The sequence below is a fragment of the Sminthopsis crassicaudata genome, chromosome 4, assembly GCF_048593235.1.
Source record: "Sminthopsis crassicaudata isolate SCR6 chromosome 4, ASM4859323v1, whole genome shotgun sequence".
NCBI classification, from domain to species: domain Eukaryota; kingdom Metazoa; phylum Chordata; class Mammalia; order Dasyuromorphia; family Dasyuridae; genus Sminthopsis; species Sminthopsis crassicaudata.
In genome coordinates, this window is record NC_133620.1 from 365,340,038 (window position 1) to 365,356,685 (window position 16,648).

General features: G+C 35.8%; 1 protein-coding gene across 1 annotated transcript in view; it reads left to right on the forward strand.

The window, feature by feature from the left end:
• The first annotated feature begins 230 nt into the window (after positions 1 to 230).
• LPO (lactoperoxidase) overlaps positions 231 to 16,648 on the forward strand; it is a 44,692-nt gene continuing 28,274 nt past the window's right edge. Inside the window, exons 1-4 of the mRNA XM_074261895.1 lie at positions 231 to 415; positions 849 to 970; positions 9,845 to 9,981; positions 16,372 to 16,479. Of these exons, the coding sequence (XP_074117996.1) occupies positions 16,374 to 16,479 (106 nt within the window). The 5' untranslated portion in view covers positions 231 to 415; positions 849 to 970; positions 9,845 to 9,981; positions 16,372 to 16,373. The remainder of the gene's footprint in view (positions 416 to 848; positions 971 to 9,844; positions 9,982 to 16,371; positions 16,480 to 16,648) is intronic.

A 16,648-nucleotide genomic window follows, 5' to 3' on the forward strand; every position in this document is an offset into this window, starting at 1 on the left:
GCGAAGCAATTGATGAAAAGACTGCCATGTAGCCAGAACTAGGAGAATTCAAAAAGCACCAACCTGTCAAGCAGTTTCTGGCTCTTTGTCTGCCTCTGTTCCTTCCTGGCTGCTTTCTGGTGATAGAAAGTGGGGAGGCCATGGGCCTTCTCCTTCCAAGACCAACATCTGACTGGGAGTGAATGAAAGCCTCTGTTCTTTGTCTTTTTACATTTGCACCATCCTGTGTTTAGGGAATACAACACTGAAGACAGCGGTGAACTTGTGAGTTTTCAAATGTCACTCTGGCAAGCTGGCAAGGATCAGGAAGCTAGAGTTCCTACCTGATTTTGCAACCAACGCTGAGGCCCTGATGAATGACCCAGCTGAAGATCCATCCAACAGTTACACCACATTTGGAAGAGAATCTGATAAGGTGAATTCTGTGCAGGAATTGCTTTTAACTTTGATTATACTCTCTCCAGAAACTAAGGTGGTATGAGATGTTCTCTCAAGTGCTAGAGGAGAAATATTTGTAATTCTGTTCTTGCTATGGCATTGAAGAAAATATCCCTTTGTAAAAGCTAATGACTCAAATTTGTCTGGTGGTGATCTAATCTAAGAACGGATTCTTTTCTAGGGCCACAAGGAACCAGGAGACTGTTGCACCTGGTCAAGAGAATATGATGGGTCAAGTGAAGCCTGAAAACTATATCTAGAAAAAAACAGCTTTGGAAGTTTCAGTGCCGTGAAAGCTAAAACTTTATTTAAGTAGTTAACTCAGAAGGGTTTTTTTCTGTTTGATTATTCTATTTGGATTATTAAATTAGAAATTATATTTTCTCTTTAATCTTGTAAATAAACTCTAGAAAATTGCTCTTGTGCAATTGTGAGGCAGCAGAATGTCATGATGGATAAAGCACTGGGCCTGTAATTAGGAAGACCTGGATTCAAATCTGACCTCAGACACTTACTAGTTGTGTGACTTTGGGTAAGTCATTTTATCCCTCCTTTAAGTTTCTTCTACTCTGAAATGGTGATAATAATATCACCTACCTCTCAGAATTGTTGTAAGACTCAAATGAGATAATATTTGTAAAGCATTTAGCACAATACCTGGCAAATAGTTGGTGTTTATCCCCTTTCCTTCTTCTTTGTGGTTTGGAGACGAGGAGTGGAGAGGTAGAAGAGAAAGAGAGACAGAGAAGGCCAAGATGACAGGAAAAAATAATGACAAATGGGGATGTGGGAAACTGGGACACTGATACATTGTTGGTGGAGTTGTGAACTGATCCAACCATTCTGGAGAACAATTTCAAACTATGCCCAAAGGGCTATAAAACACTGCTCCAGCAGTGTTTCTACTGGCTCTGTGTCCCAAAGAGATCATGAAAAAGGAAAAAGGACCCACGTGTGCAAAAATATTTGTAGCAACCCTTTGTGTAATGGCAAGGAGCTGGAAACTGAGTGGATGCCCATCAGTTGGAGAATGGCTGAATAAGTTATGATATATGAATGTATTGGAATATTATTTTTCTATAAGAAATGATTACCTTGATTTTAGAAAGGCCTGGAGAGATTAACATGAACTGATGCTAGTAATAAAGTAGTAGTAACACTAGTAGAAAAGAAGTAAAAAGAACCAAAAGAACATTGTACACAGCAATAACATTATATGATGATCAACTGATAGACTTGGCTCTTTCTAACAATGAGGGATTCAGGCCAATTCTAATACACTTGTTATGGAGAGAATCATTTGCATCCAAAAAGAGGACTGAGTGTGGATCACAACACAGCATTTGCACCTTTTTATTGTTGTTTGCTTGCATTTTGTTTTCTTTCTCATTTTTTCCTTTTTGATTGATTTTTCTTGTGTAGCATGATTATATGTGGAAATATGTCTAGAAGAATTGCACAGGTTTAATCTCTATTGGATAATTTGCTGCCTAGAGGGGAGAGAGATAGAAAAATATGGAATATAAAGTTTTTCAAGAATGATGTTGAAAACTACCTTTGCATGTATTTTGAAAAATAAAAAGCTATTATTTTAAAGATAAAAGAAGAGAAAGAGAGAACAGATACAACAATTTTGTACCAATTATACTGGCATCTGCAAAGATGCCACTTTGTATGGAATATTTATAAAAGAACATAGACAAAAGTCTCAAAAAATGAGAAAGCATTGATAGGTTGAAATTTGCATCCTTATAGAAAGTGACCACATCAATGAGAAAGCACATTCATTGAAATGAATTAGGGAAAAGCCAAACAAAATATAGAAAGGGTTTTAGGATTACTGATATAACTCTTCTCTCTTTCTGGTAATAGTCTCTTTTCTTTATTGATTTTCATCATTCTAGGTTCTGAAGTAATTAACAAATGTTTGTAAAATTCCCTGTTAATTACTGATTGCAAGCTCACTAATCAATTTATTGTTACTACAATTTATCAAATAGGATTTCTTTAATAAACTGATGAACTCTCTTTCCCATAAATAATTATCTTTCTCTACATATAAACCCCTCATATCCTAGATTTAGGTAAACAGCAAGCTATTAGCTATACAATTAATTAGCAGTGTAATAAATAATAAAATAAAGATGAATAATTATTAACAATATTTTAACTATGAGAAAGATAACAGCCAGAATTAGCTATTAAATACTACTCTTGACTTCTCTTCACTTCTAGAACCCAGTCCCTCCATTCAACTTTTCAAAGATGGCAGACAAAGTCTTTTAAGAATTTTTTAATGTTTCTTTGCCAGATAAAAACTTAAGAATTTTTTTCAAGGAAAGTAGTTTTCTTCATGATCTTTCTCTGTGAATCTCACTTAGCCTCCCTTCAGCCACAAGAGGAAAAAAAAGACAATCCTCCAGAGTAGCAAACTATCAAACTCTCAAGAGTCCATTGCCTCTTTATGATAGCTAAAGTATCTTTCTTTAAGTAAGATATTTTACTTAGTTTAAGATGTCTAAGTAAAAATACCTATAACCTTTGTAGGGGAAGCTATTGAAGCTAGTATTATAAAAGTATAATATGAAGTCCAACAGAAAACATTATTAGTGATGAACTGGATCAAAGAAAGCTTCCTAGAGAAGTTAGATTTCACAGGATAGATACTCAAAAGGCAAAAAAAAAAAAAAGAAAGAAACAAGGTATTCAATTCATAGAATTACTGATCACTAAAGCTAGAAAGGACTTTAAAGATCATCTAATCTTCACATGGAGAACTGTGCACAATGGAACAGAAGTAGATAAGGAAGCTGAAGGTATGTTCAGGGTACAGAGAGAAATCCAGGTTAGCTAGGGGTAATGTGTAGGCAGAAATAAATAATGCAAAGTAAAGTTGAAAAGTTTGGATAGCACCAAATTATAGAGGACTTTGAATTTTAGACAAAGGAATTTAAACTTTATTCTATATTTTTTACAAATATATGTAAAGATCGTTTTCAACATTCATTTTTGAAAAACTTTGTGTTTCAAATTTTTATCCCTCGCTCTCTTACCTCCCCTCTCCCCAAGACAGCAAGCAATTAAATTAAATATATGCAATTATTTGAAACATATTTTTATATCTGTCATGCTGTGCAAGAAAAATCAGACCAAAAGGGAAAAAACACAAAAAAAAGGAAAAAAACAAACAAAAAACCCCGAAAATATCCTGTTTCAGTCCACATTTAATCTCCATGATTCTCTCAGGATATAGATGGCATTTTCCATTCTAAATCTATTTGAATTGCCTTGAATAACCATATTGTTGAAAAGTCCATCATAGTTGATCATTATGTAATCTTGCTATTACTGTGCACAATATCCCTCTGGTTCTGTTAACTTCACTTAGCACCAGTTCATTTAAGTCTCTCCTGGCTTCTGTGAAATCAGTCTGCTCATCATTTCTTATAAAGACAATAATGTTCCATTACATTCATATACTATGACTTATTTAGCTATTTCCCAACTGATGGGTATCAGTCAGTGAAGATTTTTAAGCAGAATCACATGCAACTTGGTATAAAAAAGTAAGAAATTTAGAACCAGAATACCCGACTCTGAATCCCAGCTCTATTAAATGGATAAACTTATTCGAGTTACTTAAGGTTCGTGGCTCTCAGTTTTCTCATCTATAAAATGAGAGACTTGATTTAATTGATTGTTCAGACCATTTCCAGCTCTAAATCTATAATCCTGCAATCATATAACCACACCTATATGTTTAACAATAGACTGAAAATTGGTTTGTGGTGGGAAAGAATAAAGGAAAGAAAAAAAAAAGAAGAGCTATTAGAAAACTCATAAGTCAGAGAGATGGTAATGAGGGATTTTGCAGTGAGATAAAGGTAGAAATAGAGAGGAGGGGAGAGATACAGGGAATAATTGTGAGACAAAATTAAGAAGACTTGTTCTATGTAACTAGCGATATATCAGGTAAGAGAAAAAGAAAGAATCAATCAGAGATTACACCAAGTTCTCAAACACAAGGAAATGGACAAATGGTGGTGACTGATATAAATAGCAATGTCAGAATGAGGAAAAGGTTTAGATATAAACATAATATGGTTGGTTTTGGAAGTATTGAGTTTGAAGTGCTAATGGAACAACCAGGTAGAGATGTTTTTTAGACAACTGAAGATTGTAGGTATAGAGCTTGGAAGAGATGTCAGGACGAAGATAGAGATAGAGAAGTAATTTACTTAGAAGTGGCAGTTGAAGTCATGGGAGAGAATGTTTGCTCAGATAGAAAGGATAAATAAAGAACAGAAGAATTAGAACAAATTGGATGAATATCTCTGTCAAGAAAACTGAAAGAAGGATTCAGCACCAGTAAAGAATACAGAAGGATAGTTAGAAGGATGGGAGAAAAAAATAATTTTAAAAAAATAAAAGAGTGTATCTGAAGTCAAAGAGGAAAAATCCAACAAATGGAAATGCTCTGCAGACTACCAAAAATAAATAAAAAATAATTAAAACAAACAAAAAATCCATTGGATTTGGATGGTAAAGTGGAAAAAATTATAGATTTGAAATTTGTTGTTTAGTTGTGTTCAGTCATGTCTGATTCTTTATGATCCTATTTGGGGTTTTCTTGACAGAAATACTGGAATTGTCATTTACTTCATGTCATTTTTTCTGAGGAGGAAACTGTGGCAAATAAGGTTAAGTGATTTGCTCAAGATCACACAGTTAATAAAATGTCTGAAGCCAGATTTGAACTCAGAGTTTGCCTGAAATGTTTAGTCCATGTGCTCATTGGGAAGCCTGAATCAGGATTAAGGACTCCTGCTTGCCTCTTTTTCTCTTTCTTTTCTGAGTATAATTTACTGAACAATCTTAGAGGAAATCTTGTGGTTTTGAGGGATTGGGGACTCCTGAGACATCTTTGGTGCCAGTTGTACTTCAAGATAAGCCTTTAGCAACTATTACATTTCTTAGAGATGCTAATGGTTGGAAGGATAAATTCAGTCCCTAAACTATCTTCCCAGAAGACAAGAACTGGGAGGGAGTTATTTGGACAGTGTAAACTATAGATGAGGTGAGATGCCTATTGAGAAATCCCACAAAATGCTTCATGCTTTGATGTTTTATGTACCAACTTAGACTTGAGTATAATAATACTTATAGAAGAGTAGATAGAGTATAATAGAGTATACTAGAAGAGTATAATAATACTTATATGTTACTGCTGCATGTATGTCTTTTTAAATGTGCAGTTGTGAATAATTTATTTTAAGCATTTCTTTCATGTCCTATACTTTATTTACATTGTACATTGAATAGCTTTCTATTCCACTGGGAGAAATTATCTTCTCTTCCATTTGGGAAAGAATCTAGCATGATCTCAATCTAAACTTTAAGTGATTTTCTCTGTGGTGGAATGTGATAAACTAGAAAATGTGATAAGGATGAGTATGTATGTTTTTTAGGTGAATCTTCCTTAATATTGAACCCTGGCCGTAGACGTGAATTCAGAAATGAAAGGAATTTTCTTAGTAGAAGGGGATATGGCAACTGCCCTAGCCCCACAGGTTCTGGAAACAGGTATGAGAAGAGAAGAGGATGTAGGGATTTACGCAGACATGGGTGGTGGCCAATGAAAAGGCACTGAGTCAGAATGTAGAGTATCATGAATGAGCAACAGAGAAAAAGCCAATTTGAACCATAGAGCAGAAAGAGAAGTAATGAAGCTGAAAAGACAGGTTAGCACAAGTTGTAAAGAACTCTAAAAGCTCTTTTTCCCAAGAGTTTATATTTGCAATTATATAGAAACAAGAGGGAACCACTGAAGTTTGTTGAGTAGCGGACTGATGTAGTCAGACCTGTACTTAAAGCAGTTGTGTGGAGGAAGAACGGAAGAGACTTGCATCAAGTAGACCAATTAGGAAGCCACTGCAATAGTCCAGACAAAAACCTAAACAAAAGTGAATGAAAAAAGGAGGAACAAAAGTGAGATGTTTTAGAGGTAGAAATTCTAAAATTTGGCAAATGATTTAATCATAGAGCTAACTAATTTATTATAGAAAGGTAAAGTTTAGGATATATGTGTATATACATATTTGTGTGTATGTATAAGTGTGTGTATATTTATTTATAGGATGAGTATGAGTGTGTATATGTGTATACATGTATGTGTGTAGGTATGTATATGTGTGTATGTAGATATATGTATAAACATAATACACACACACACACACACACACACACACACACAAGGAAGAATGGATCAATCCTACTGATGTGTAGAACTTTTCCTAGTTCACACTTACTTCTCCAAAGACCTGCTTCTCACCTCCAATCTCCACAGACTGGAAGAGTCTCTGGCTTCCCTTTCTTTGGTGTCTACAATAGGTGGGGCAAGCTATGACCTAAATCTATTTCTTTCCTTGTCTTAAACCTCTCAATGCTTTCTTCTTCTTAGAACACTTTGAACCAGTCACTGGTTCTACCCAACCAAAGGATATGGTAAGGTTATGAAAAGTGACATATACTATCCTGCAAACATAGACCATCTCCAAGTGGTCCTTCCCTTGGGTCTTTTAGAGAGGTACTTACCTTCAAAATATTCACACAAAACATATGACAAACAACATCGTTTCCTATACATCAGAATCATCATTCTGTTACTAGAAGGATTTATCAATACTAAGCAAATCTGACTGAAATAATTGTGATTGACAGGTGTAGATGATTTATAATCATAGATGAGAGATTCTTATCCTTAGGAAGATGGACCTCTAAGGTCTTTAGACAGATTTTAGAGGGTCTGTAAACTTGGGTGGGAAAAATTAATCTATATTTTCACTAGCCTCTAATTAAAATTTAGCATTTCTTTTAATCATGAAAAAAATTTATTTTGAAGAAGGGTCTATTGACTTCACTAATTGGTTGCCAAAGAGGTCTATGATACCCACAAAAATGTCAATCTTAGACAAATCATTAAAGACATAATAATAGCTATGATGGTTAGAGCATTGAACTTGGAATCTGGAAGACCCAGATTCTTCATTTGACCTCAGACACTTATTTGCTTGTAACTCTGGACAAATCATTTATTCTAGGTCTCAGCCTTCTCATAAGTAAACTAAAAGGATTAGACTCAGTCTCTAACATCTATGATCCTATGACCTCTCTTTCACTTCTCTAGGGTACAGTTTCCTCCTTTGTTGAATGATGAGGTTAGAGCAGATAATTTCTAATGTCCCTTCAATTCTCTATCTGTGATCCTCTAATCCCATGATAAATAATTAATGGCACTATGTCAGTAAATAAATTTAAATGCTCAGGAAATTCTTAATATTAGTAATAGGCTATTTACATCTTTATCACAAGAGCCTCCAGGTATGTGCCTTGTATGAACTCAAAATAAAAAAGACAAGAACATCTTTTGGTAGGTACCGCTATCCCCTGCTCCCTCTCCCTCACTCATTAAGTAAAGATACTCAAACTCAAAGATAAACTTGTCCCAAACTATCTTGGAACTAATTGAAATCTTGTGGTCAGAACAGTTTAATTCCCCACCTCTATCTTGCCTCTCACCTATCTTCCACAATCCACTATCCTCAAAATCCATTGGACATTAAGTACCCACTCCAACCACATAGGATTAAATCCAAGACTTATACATTTATAAAACCCATGGATGAGAAATTACAGTAGGACACGTATCCACATTCAGAGATATATGGAAAAATTAATACTGAGGAAAATGAAAAGATGCTGAGATTCCTCCATTCCCTTTGACTCATTCCCTGCCTTCTTAAAAAGATCCAATGCTTATTGGTAAGGATTCTTTTATACAAAAGTTTATGAGATGAATCTTAACATAATTTTATTACTAGAGAGAACCTTCTGATCATTATCCATAATGCAACTTGATACCTTGAATTTTATTTTGTTATTATTATTTTTTTTTTGCAAGGCAATTGGGGTTAATTAATTTGCCCAGGGTCACACAGTTAGGAAGTGTTAAGTGTCTGAGATCAGATTTGAACTCAGGTCCTCCTGACTTCAGGGCTGGTGCTCTTATCTACTGCACCACATAGCTGCCCTGATACCTTGAATTTTAAAATTATGGGCCAAAAAACCCCAACCAACTCCATTTCTCAGGCAAGATTGCTCACACTTTCTGTTCTTTCAAAAATAGCTGACCAAGTTAGAAAACACTGTTTTTTAAAGAGGCTTCTTCGCTAAAGAATTGATGGGTCTTATATGCATTGATGATAGGGAAAAAATAAAATAAAATAAAATGAAACACATCACTTTGGAGAAGAGTCAGAATATCTATAAGGATCAGATGTTTACACAGTGTCTAGATTGATTTACCCTGCTATAAGACACAAACTGAGGCAAATGAACTGAAGTATTTTGCAAGGATTATGTAAATGTTCCTTATGTTAAGCCTGACTTTAATTCCTGAACAACATCATCCTAGTGACAGGAGTATATATTTTGTATGAAAAAAGAGGGAGTGAGCAACGGTACTCAGATACTTCAAGTAAAAGGAAAAATTACAATTTTAAAATAGAGTTGCTTAAGCCAGGCTGGCTGGTGCATAAAAACTATGTTTGGGATGCTGGGTACAGCATACCCATGGCGACCATATTTAGTATCCAAGAAACTCAATTTTGAATTGGACCAATCTATAGAAATCATAGAGTTATAGGATGTTAGAATTAGGTCAGACCCCATAACAGAATGGAAAGACCATAGGTTCTAAAATCAAAGGCTCTGAGTTTTAAAATTCTGCTTCTAATATTTACTGTGTTACCTAATGAAAATTATTTCACCTATCTAAATCTCACTTTCTTTATCTGGTAAAATGAAAGGGTTTTATTAGGTTGTTTTTACAATTTCTTCCATTGGTTGAGCTATGATATCATACTGAACTCTTTCATTTTGAAAAGAAAGAAACTAAAGTTCTGAATAAATAAGTGATTTGTTCAAGTCAGTGGCAGAAGAGGGGCGCTTGTCCCAAGTGTCCTGTTTTTCAGTGTGGGGTTTTTCCCATTGCCTTTCACTAGTTTCAGTATTTCAATGGCAAAAAGACAATCCGTTAGGTTGTGCAACATGTTGAGTAAAGCCAATGAGATAAGTAAAAGGTGAGAGGAAGGAAGATAAAATAATGACTATGATCATCAAATAATATACAATAATATAGCTGGTAAAGCAATTCATTTTTTTGGAGAAAGTGTGTGGGGGAAATGGCATCATATAGGCTCTGAATTAAGCCATTCCTTCCTTGAGTAGGGAGGCTGTGTGTTTAACCTTGAACATGCTACTATGACGAATTGCTCCAGTCGGAGTCAATAATATTGCATCAACTAATCACTAACAATCTGGCACATTTCCTCTTGCATCTGCCCAGTCAATGGGTGTTTCCTGTTGAACCTGAGCTACTCCTCCAAGTCAGACCAACTACCCTTTCCCCAGAAGGTATAAAATCTTGCTTCCTTGAGGACAGCAAGCACCCTGGTGGCCTGAGGATCCCACAGCAGCCAGCAAGTAAGTCTATCAAATGATAATTTCTTCTAGTTTCTTCAATGGTGCTAATGATATTTCCCTATGGTTTCTCAATGAGGTGATGGATTTGCCTTGATCTGGCAATTTCTTGGGTGAGATTTTCTGACCACCATAAGAATTCCTTTCCACTATGGTTAGGAGAGAAAATAGTGATGTAGGGGTTCATAAACCTGAGACTTATCTCATAAAGTACTTTAGAATTGGAAGGGACCTTAGAGACAATCTAATCTAAATTTTTCATTTATAGATGAATGAAATTGTGATTTGGTAATAACTTGCCTAAAACTGCACAGCTAGTTAGTGATTCTCCTGATTCCAAGAAAATAGGGGCCATATGCTGTTTTATTTTTTGAGGGTCTGAATGCAAGGTAGTTAGGATTTCTCTTTCTTTTCCTGAGTGGATGGCTGCTGGCAAGAGCTATACATGCCAGGACTGATTGTCCATAGGGAATGCAGGCAGTCTCATTCAGGAGCTATGTTTGAATCTTTCTGTTCATAGCTGGTTTCCATCGAGCATGTGATCAGCCAGTTCTGAGTTCCAAACTGGGTCACATTGATTTGGCCTATTCAGCTCTGTTGAATCATATTGTGTTTTGTTTTGTTTTGTTTTGTTTTGTTTTGTTTTGTTTTGTTTTGTTTTGTTTTGAACAAACCATTAGAAGTCCCAGACCTTGTTAGGAGGCTAGAGAATAATTTCTAGCATGGTAGAGTTATATAAATACTTTACTTTCTTATTATACTCATTTTTTTTGTTCTTGAATTCCTTGTCCAGTATGAGACATATTTCCCTCTGTCATAACAGATCAGGCCATGAGGATCTTGGTTTGTATTTTCTTTCAGCCTATTCCAGTATTCTTCAGTAATCTCCTTCAGTTTGGGATCAGGGAAGGATTCTGCTGGATCTCTTGTGTTTAACTCCTCTCTGGTCATTTGTAATTTATCAGATTTCCTTCCCATTGAGTCATTGCTCCAAGAAGTTGGGGAATCTGACCCTTTAACTAACCATCTGAATCCTGGGGCATGGCCTGGGAATGGGTGATTTCTCCGTCTTCTGTTCTCAAATGTTGTGTTGCTGATCTTGGTGTGGAAGCTTCCAAAGCTGGCTATGATCTTATCCCCCAGGCCACATTTTTCTACTAAAGCACCCCAAATGCTTTGGCAAATGATCATAAATATAGCATTGGAAAGGACTTCAGAGGTCATTTAACCTAACTCTATCTTTGTATAAGTGAGGAAACTGAATCCCACAGATTTATCCAGAACTATACAGATAGTGGTAGCAAAACTGAGATTTATAACCAAATCCTAATACTCCAAAGTCTTTTCCTTATATCGTGATGCTATACTGATCACAATGGTTATGGCCTCTTAATATTTAAAACAAAAAAGGAGCATAGTTAATGTCTGAAAGGCCAATGGATATAAAATAATGTAGCAATTATTGCATTTTTTGGATAATGTCTAACTCATTGTGACCTCATTTTAGGATTTTCTTGGTAGAGATATTGGAGTGCCTTGCCATTTCCTTCTCCAGTTCATTTTATAGATGAGAAAACTGAGGCAGGCAGAATTAAGTGACTTGCCTGGGATCACACAGCTAACCAGTGAATGAGGCTGGTGAACACAGGAATATAAGTCCTCCTGACTCCAAGCCTGGTGCTCTATCTACTATTGGCTGTCCTATAATTATAGCAATAGCTGATATGTATATAATGCTTACAAAGTGCTTTACATAAGATAAGGCAGCTAGGTGACTTGGTGGAGAGAATGCTGGGCCTAGAATCAGGAAGCCCTGAGTTCAAATTCAACCTCAGCCACTCACTAGCTGGGCAAGTCACTTAAACTCTGCCTTAATTCACTGGAGAAAGAAATGGTAAATCACTTTAATATTTGCCAAGAAAACTCTATACAAGGTCACAAAGAGTCAGACATGACTGAACAACATAGGACAGCTAGATGGCACAAAGGATAGAAAGCTGGACCTGGAGTCAAGAGCACCTGAATTCAAATCTAGTCAGATACTTTCTAGCTGTATGACCCTGGGCAAGTCACTTAATCCTGCCTCAGTTTCCTCAACTGTAAAATGATCTGGAGAAGGAAATGGTGAATCACTTCAGTATCATTGCCAAGAAAACCCCAAGTGAGGTCACAAAGAGTCATACATGACTAAAAAATGACTGAACAACAACAGCTGAAAAGTCTCCTTCAAATTGAAGGGATTATAAAGACCTTTGGTTCATTGTTCTTAGACCTTGCATCTCTAAATTTTATCCTCTGCACAGTCTTCATTAATTTATAGAATTATAAGCTTGGATCCAGTTGGTCTTCTCTTTGCCCTATACCTTCAAAGATGCTTAATTTTTTTCCAAAAAAAAATCCAAACAAACAAATCTATCTCTAATGTAACAGATTCATTGGAGAGTCTCATGGAGTTTCAAGAGAGGGGAAAAACTGAGAGGAGTTTTTGCTATTATTATTCCCCTTTCAAGGGGAATCAAGATATTGAGGCACTCAGAGATGCACAGCTAGTATGTATCTGTTTGAACTCAGATCTTCCAGCTACCTATCTAAAAATTATAAACAAAAATGGACTTTGGCAATGTGTGCAAAAGGCAGAAGATGGAATTGATTTTATTTCCCCAAGGAAGAGGATCAAAGAAGAAAAGTCAAAATCATGTTTTAAAATTTGGTGATGATTATTAATCAAACTCCAATTTGATTCTGGGGCTGCCTCTGAGCCATACTGGCTGTTTGACACTGAGCAAATTATTTCACCTTTCGATGTTCAGGCAACTCTCTAAGATAGTAATTTGCAGATTTAGGCTGATCTAGAGGGAGTTTCCTTACTGGGAGTTCCAGGCATTTGAATACCATTCTGCTAGATTACTAACCAATTAACACAGAACCAATCCAAAAATAAAAAAGAATCTCTAGGAACTCTTTGCCATATTGTATTTCTTCTAACAGCACATATGGATAGTACAATTATCAGATGAAAGTCCATGAAATGGACATTAAAGAGAGGTCCCCATTCTCAAAAATTCTGAGCTTTTATTTCAACGGTCATCTAGTCTTACTGCTTCATTTTACAAATGAGAAAACTGAAGCCAAGAGAAGTGATTTGCCTAAAGCTGTACAAGTAGTAAGTGGTAGAGCAAAGAGTTCAAGTGATTTATGTCTTCTTCCACAAAGTTACCAGTATATATCCCAAACATTCATTTTGTGTGTGCCCACAAATAGTAACACCCTACTGTAGACACTCCTAGGGTCTTAATCCCCTTTCCTGATCTGCCCTCCCCTGAGTAGTTTTCTAACAATCTTGTTCTTTGGCCTTTTGGGGCCATTTTAGTTATCCCAGTTGTTAATGATCCTCCCTCATCTTCCAAATAGTTTCTATCATTTTGTTTGTGCTTTATATTTACTTGCTGAGTTTCATTATCCTTCCCTTCCAGTTCCCTAGTATCCCTGAGGGACTATTTGATATTTTTTTATCTTCATATCCCTTAAATTCATGCCTTAAAGGGTGTCAATAGAGACTGATCTATGATTTCTTTTATATAGAAAACTCTCTCTATTAATGCAGGACCTTCTCTGCCAGAACTTAAAATCTTAGAGAAATGCATGAGATGCTAGCAAATTAAATTACTTGCCCAGGGTCACACAGCCATTTTGTGACTGAGGTACTAGGACTTGAACCCAAATGCCTTTCTGACTCACAGTCCAATTCTCTAGCCACTACCCTCTGTTACCTCTCAACAAGACCTTCCAGGAAAGTTGACTAACTACATGGTAAATTATTGCTGTGAGTGACACAAAGAAATATAAGAAAGTATCTTCTCTCAATAAGTTTCCACTCTAGTGGTGAGATACATATAAATTAATCATATATACAAAAAGGTGAATATTACACAAAGTTCATACTAAGCAGAACCATAACATTATACACTAACAGCAAGATTGTATAATGATCAACTGTGATGAATTAGCTCTTCTCAGCAATACAGTTATCCAAGACAATTCCAATAGACTTTGGATAGAAATTTTCATCTGCATCCAGAGAGAGAAGTATGGATACTGAATACAGATCAAAGCATACTGTTTTCACTATTTTTTTGCTCTTTTTTTTCTCATGATTTTCCTCTTTTGTTCTTATTTTTCTTTCACAACATGACTAATATGGAAATATATATTTTTTAAAGTTTGCTTAATTAGTTTGTGGAATTGAGTTAAAGGAGCCTTGAAAGTCATGCAGTCAGTTCCTTCATTTCACAGAAGAGGAAACTGAAGCAGAAAAGTAGTAAGTTATTTGTCCAGTCCTACAATGGGTGGCAGAAAAAAAATCAGATTCAGTTTCTCTGACTCCAATGTGAACTCAAGGCATGACACTCTGCCAGAATCTTCTCAGAAATAGAAGTTCTTGATCAATAGAGAGTAAAGACTTTGGAACTCTTATACTTGCCCCTAAAGACCCAGTGGTAGGAAGCCATGATGGATAGGAAGCATAAGGAGAAGAGAGCTATTTAAAAAAGAGAATAATTACTTTCTCTGAGAACAACTACATAATGAGATGCTCAAGTACCATATTGGAGTAAAGAGGGTAATCTGAAAAGCAACACCCCTTACTGTCTCTGCCAGTAAACACCTCTGCAAATCCATAGGGGTGTGTGCCCTAGTCAGAAGGGAGATGCTATAACACACTCTGTGACACAAAGCGATCTAAGGGAATGGTAAGGATGCAGTGGGGAAGACCTTATGGAGGATATAGAAGTTGATATTAAGAGATAATGATGAGGAAAAAAATAAATAATAAACATTTATGGAAGCCATGTGAGAGAGTAGGGAGAGTGAGCAAGCTGATGTAGCCACCATGGAAATGGAGGCTGGATCCATTTGGCACTTGCCATATACCATTAGTATTGGTTACCCCTTTCTATGCCCTGTCTCACAAGTAGATAAAGAGTTTCTTGAGAAGAAGGACTGTCTCTTACTTCTCTTCAAGTCTTTCCAGTAGGTACTAAGAACATAGCTGGTGTTAATTAAAAAAAAAAACAACTGGAGGGACTTGTTGAAAGAAAATGTGGAGGGGCAGCTACATGCTCAGTGGATAGGAGGACCCGAGTTCAAATCTGGTCTCAGACACTTAACACTTCCTAGCTGTGTGACCCTGAGCAAGTCACTTAACCCCAGCCTCAAAAAAAAAAAAAAAAAAAAAAAAAAAAAAAAAAAAAAAGAAAGAAAGAAAAAGAAAAGAAAAAGAAAAAGAAAAAAGAAAAGAAAGAAAATGTGGTATAGTGATTAGAAGGATGGACTTGAAATCAGGAAGATCTGCATTCTAATTAGCTCTTAGAAACTAGCTACTTTAATGACCTGAGCAAATTGATTAATGTCTCCTGATCTCCTGGCCTCAGTTTCCCCATTTATAAAATAAGAATAGCATTTACGTTATAGGGTTGTTGTGAGGATTAAAATTTAAAAATGTCTGTAAAGGATTTTGTGAAATTTAAAACATTAGATAAATGCCAACTGGTGTAATAATGAAGATGATGATTTATTGTAGTTTTTTGGACTGTCCCCAAATATTTCACCCCCTTTTAGTGTAAAGATCAATGTATTTGAAGTCAGAGGATCTAGATTCAAATCTCTGCTTTGTTACAACTGTGTTGAGCCTCAATTTCTTCATCTGTAAAATGAGTTGGTTGGCCTAGATGACCCAGTTCTAAATCTAATCTAAATTAGATAGCTAGATGGTACCTGGAGACTGCAATAGACTTGGCAGTCAAGAAAACCTGAGTTCAGATCCAACCCCAGAAACTTACCTGTTTTTGTAATACAGGGTTAATCATTTAACCTCCCTTTGCCTAATTTTTTTCATCTTTAAAATGAAGATAGTAATAGTACCTACTTCCTGGGGTTCTTATGGGAATAAGATATTTCTAAAGTGCTTTTGCAAATTTTAAAACTCTATATAGGATGTCTCAAGTTTTAATATACTTAAATACTTTGAGACACTGTTCATAAATACTAAGTATTATTATTATTACCCAAATCCAAAAAGAATTTATAACGCACCTTCTATATACCAGGTACTATGCTAAGTGAAGGGATGAGATTATTAAAAAGAAAGTTAGTCCCTACCCTTAAGACGTTTACAATATAAAGGAACAAAAGGAATAATGAAAACAGGAGTGGGGAGAAGGATGGGTCATCAAGAATATCTGACTTAGGGTCATCTTGTTCCATGGAGTTGAAAGCAAGCAGGGTAGAAGATGAAGTGTCATTTTAGTGTTCCTCTGAGCTTTTTCCTTTCTGAGAAGAACTCAAGTAGGGTTGGCAATGGTAATCCTTGTTGAATTGTGGGGGTTTTCATTTCAGGAATGAAGCTGTTTCTTTCTTTTGCTGGACTCTTGGCATCATTGAACTTGATCCAATCTATTGAATCTTCACAGATCTTACTCCAGCCTACTGAATCTACAGCTAATGGTAAATATCTTCTTTAAGAATATACATGCCCTTCTTGGTGGAGTTATGAAATGATCTAGATAACAAATTAGAGCTATGTCCAAGGGGCTATAAAACTGTGCACACCATTTTATCTCTGGATCTATACTCCAAAGAGATCAATAAAGAGAGGAAAGGACCCACATGTACA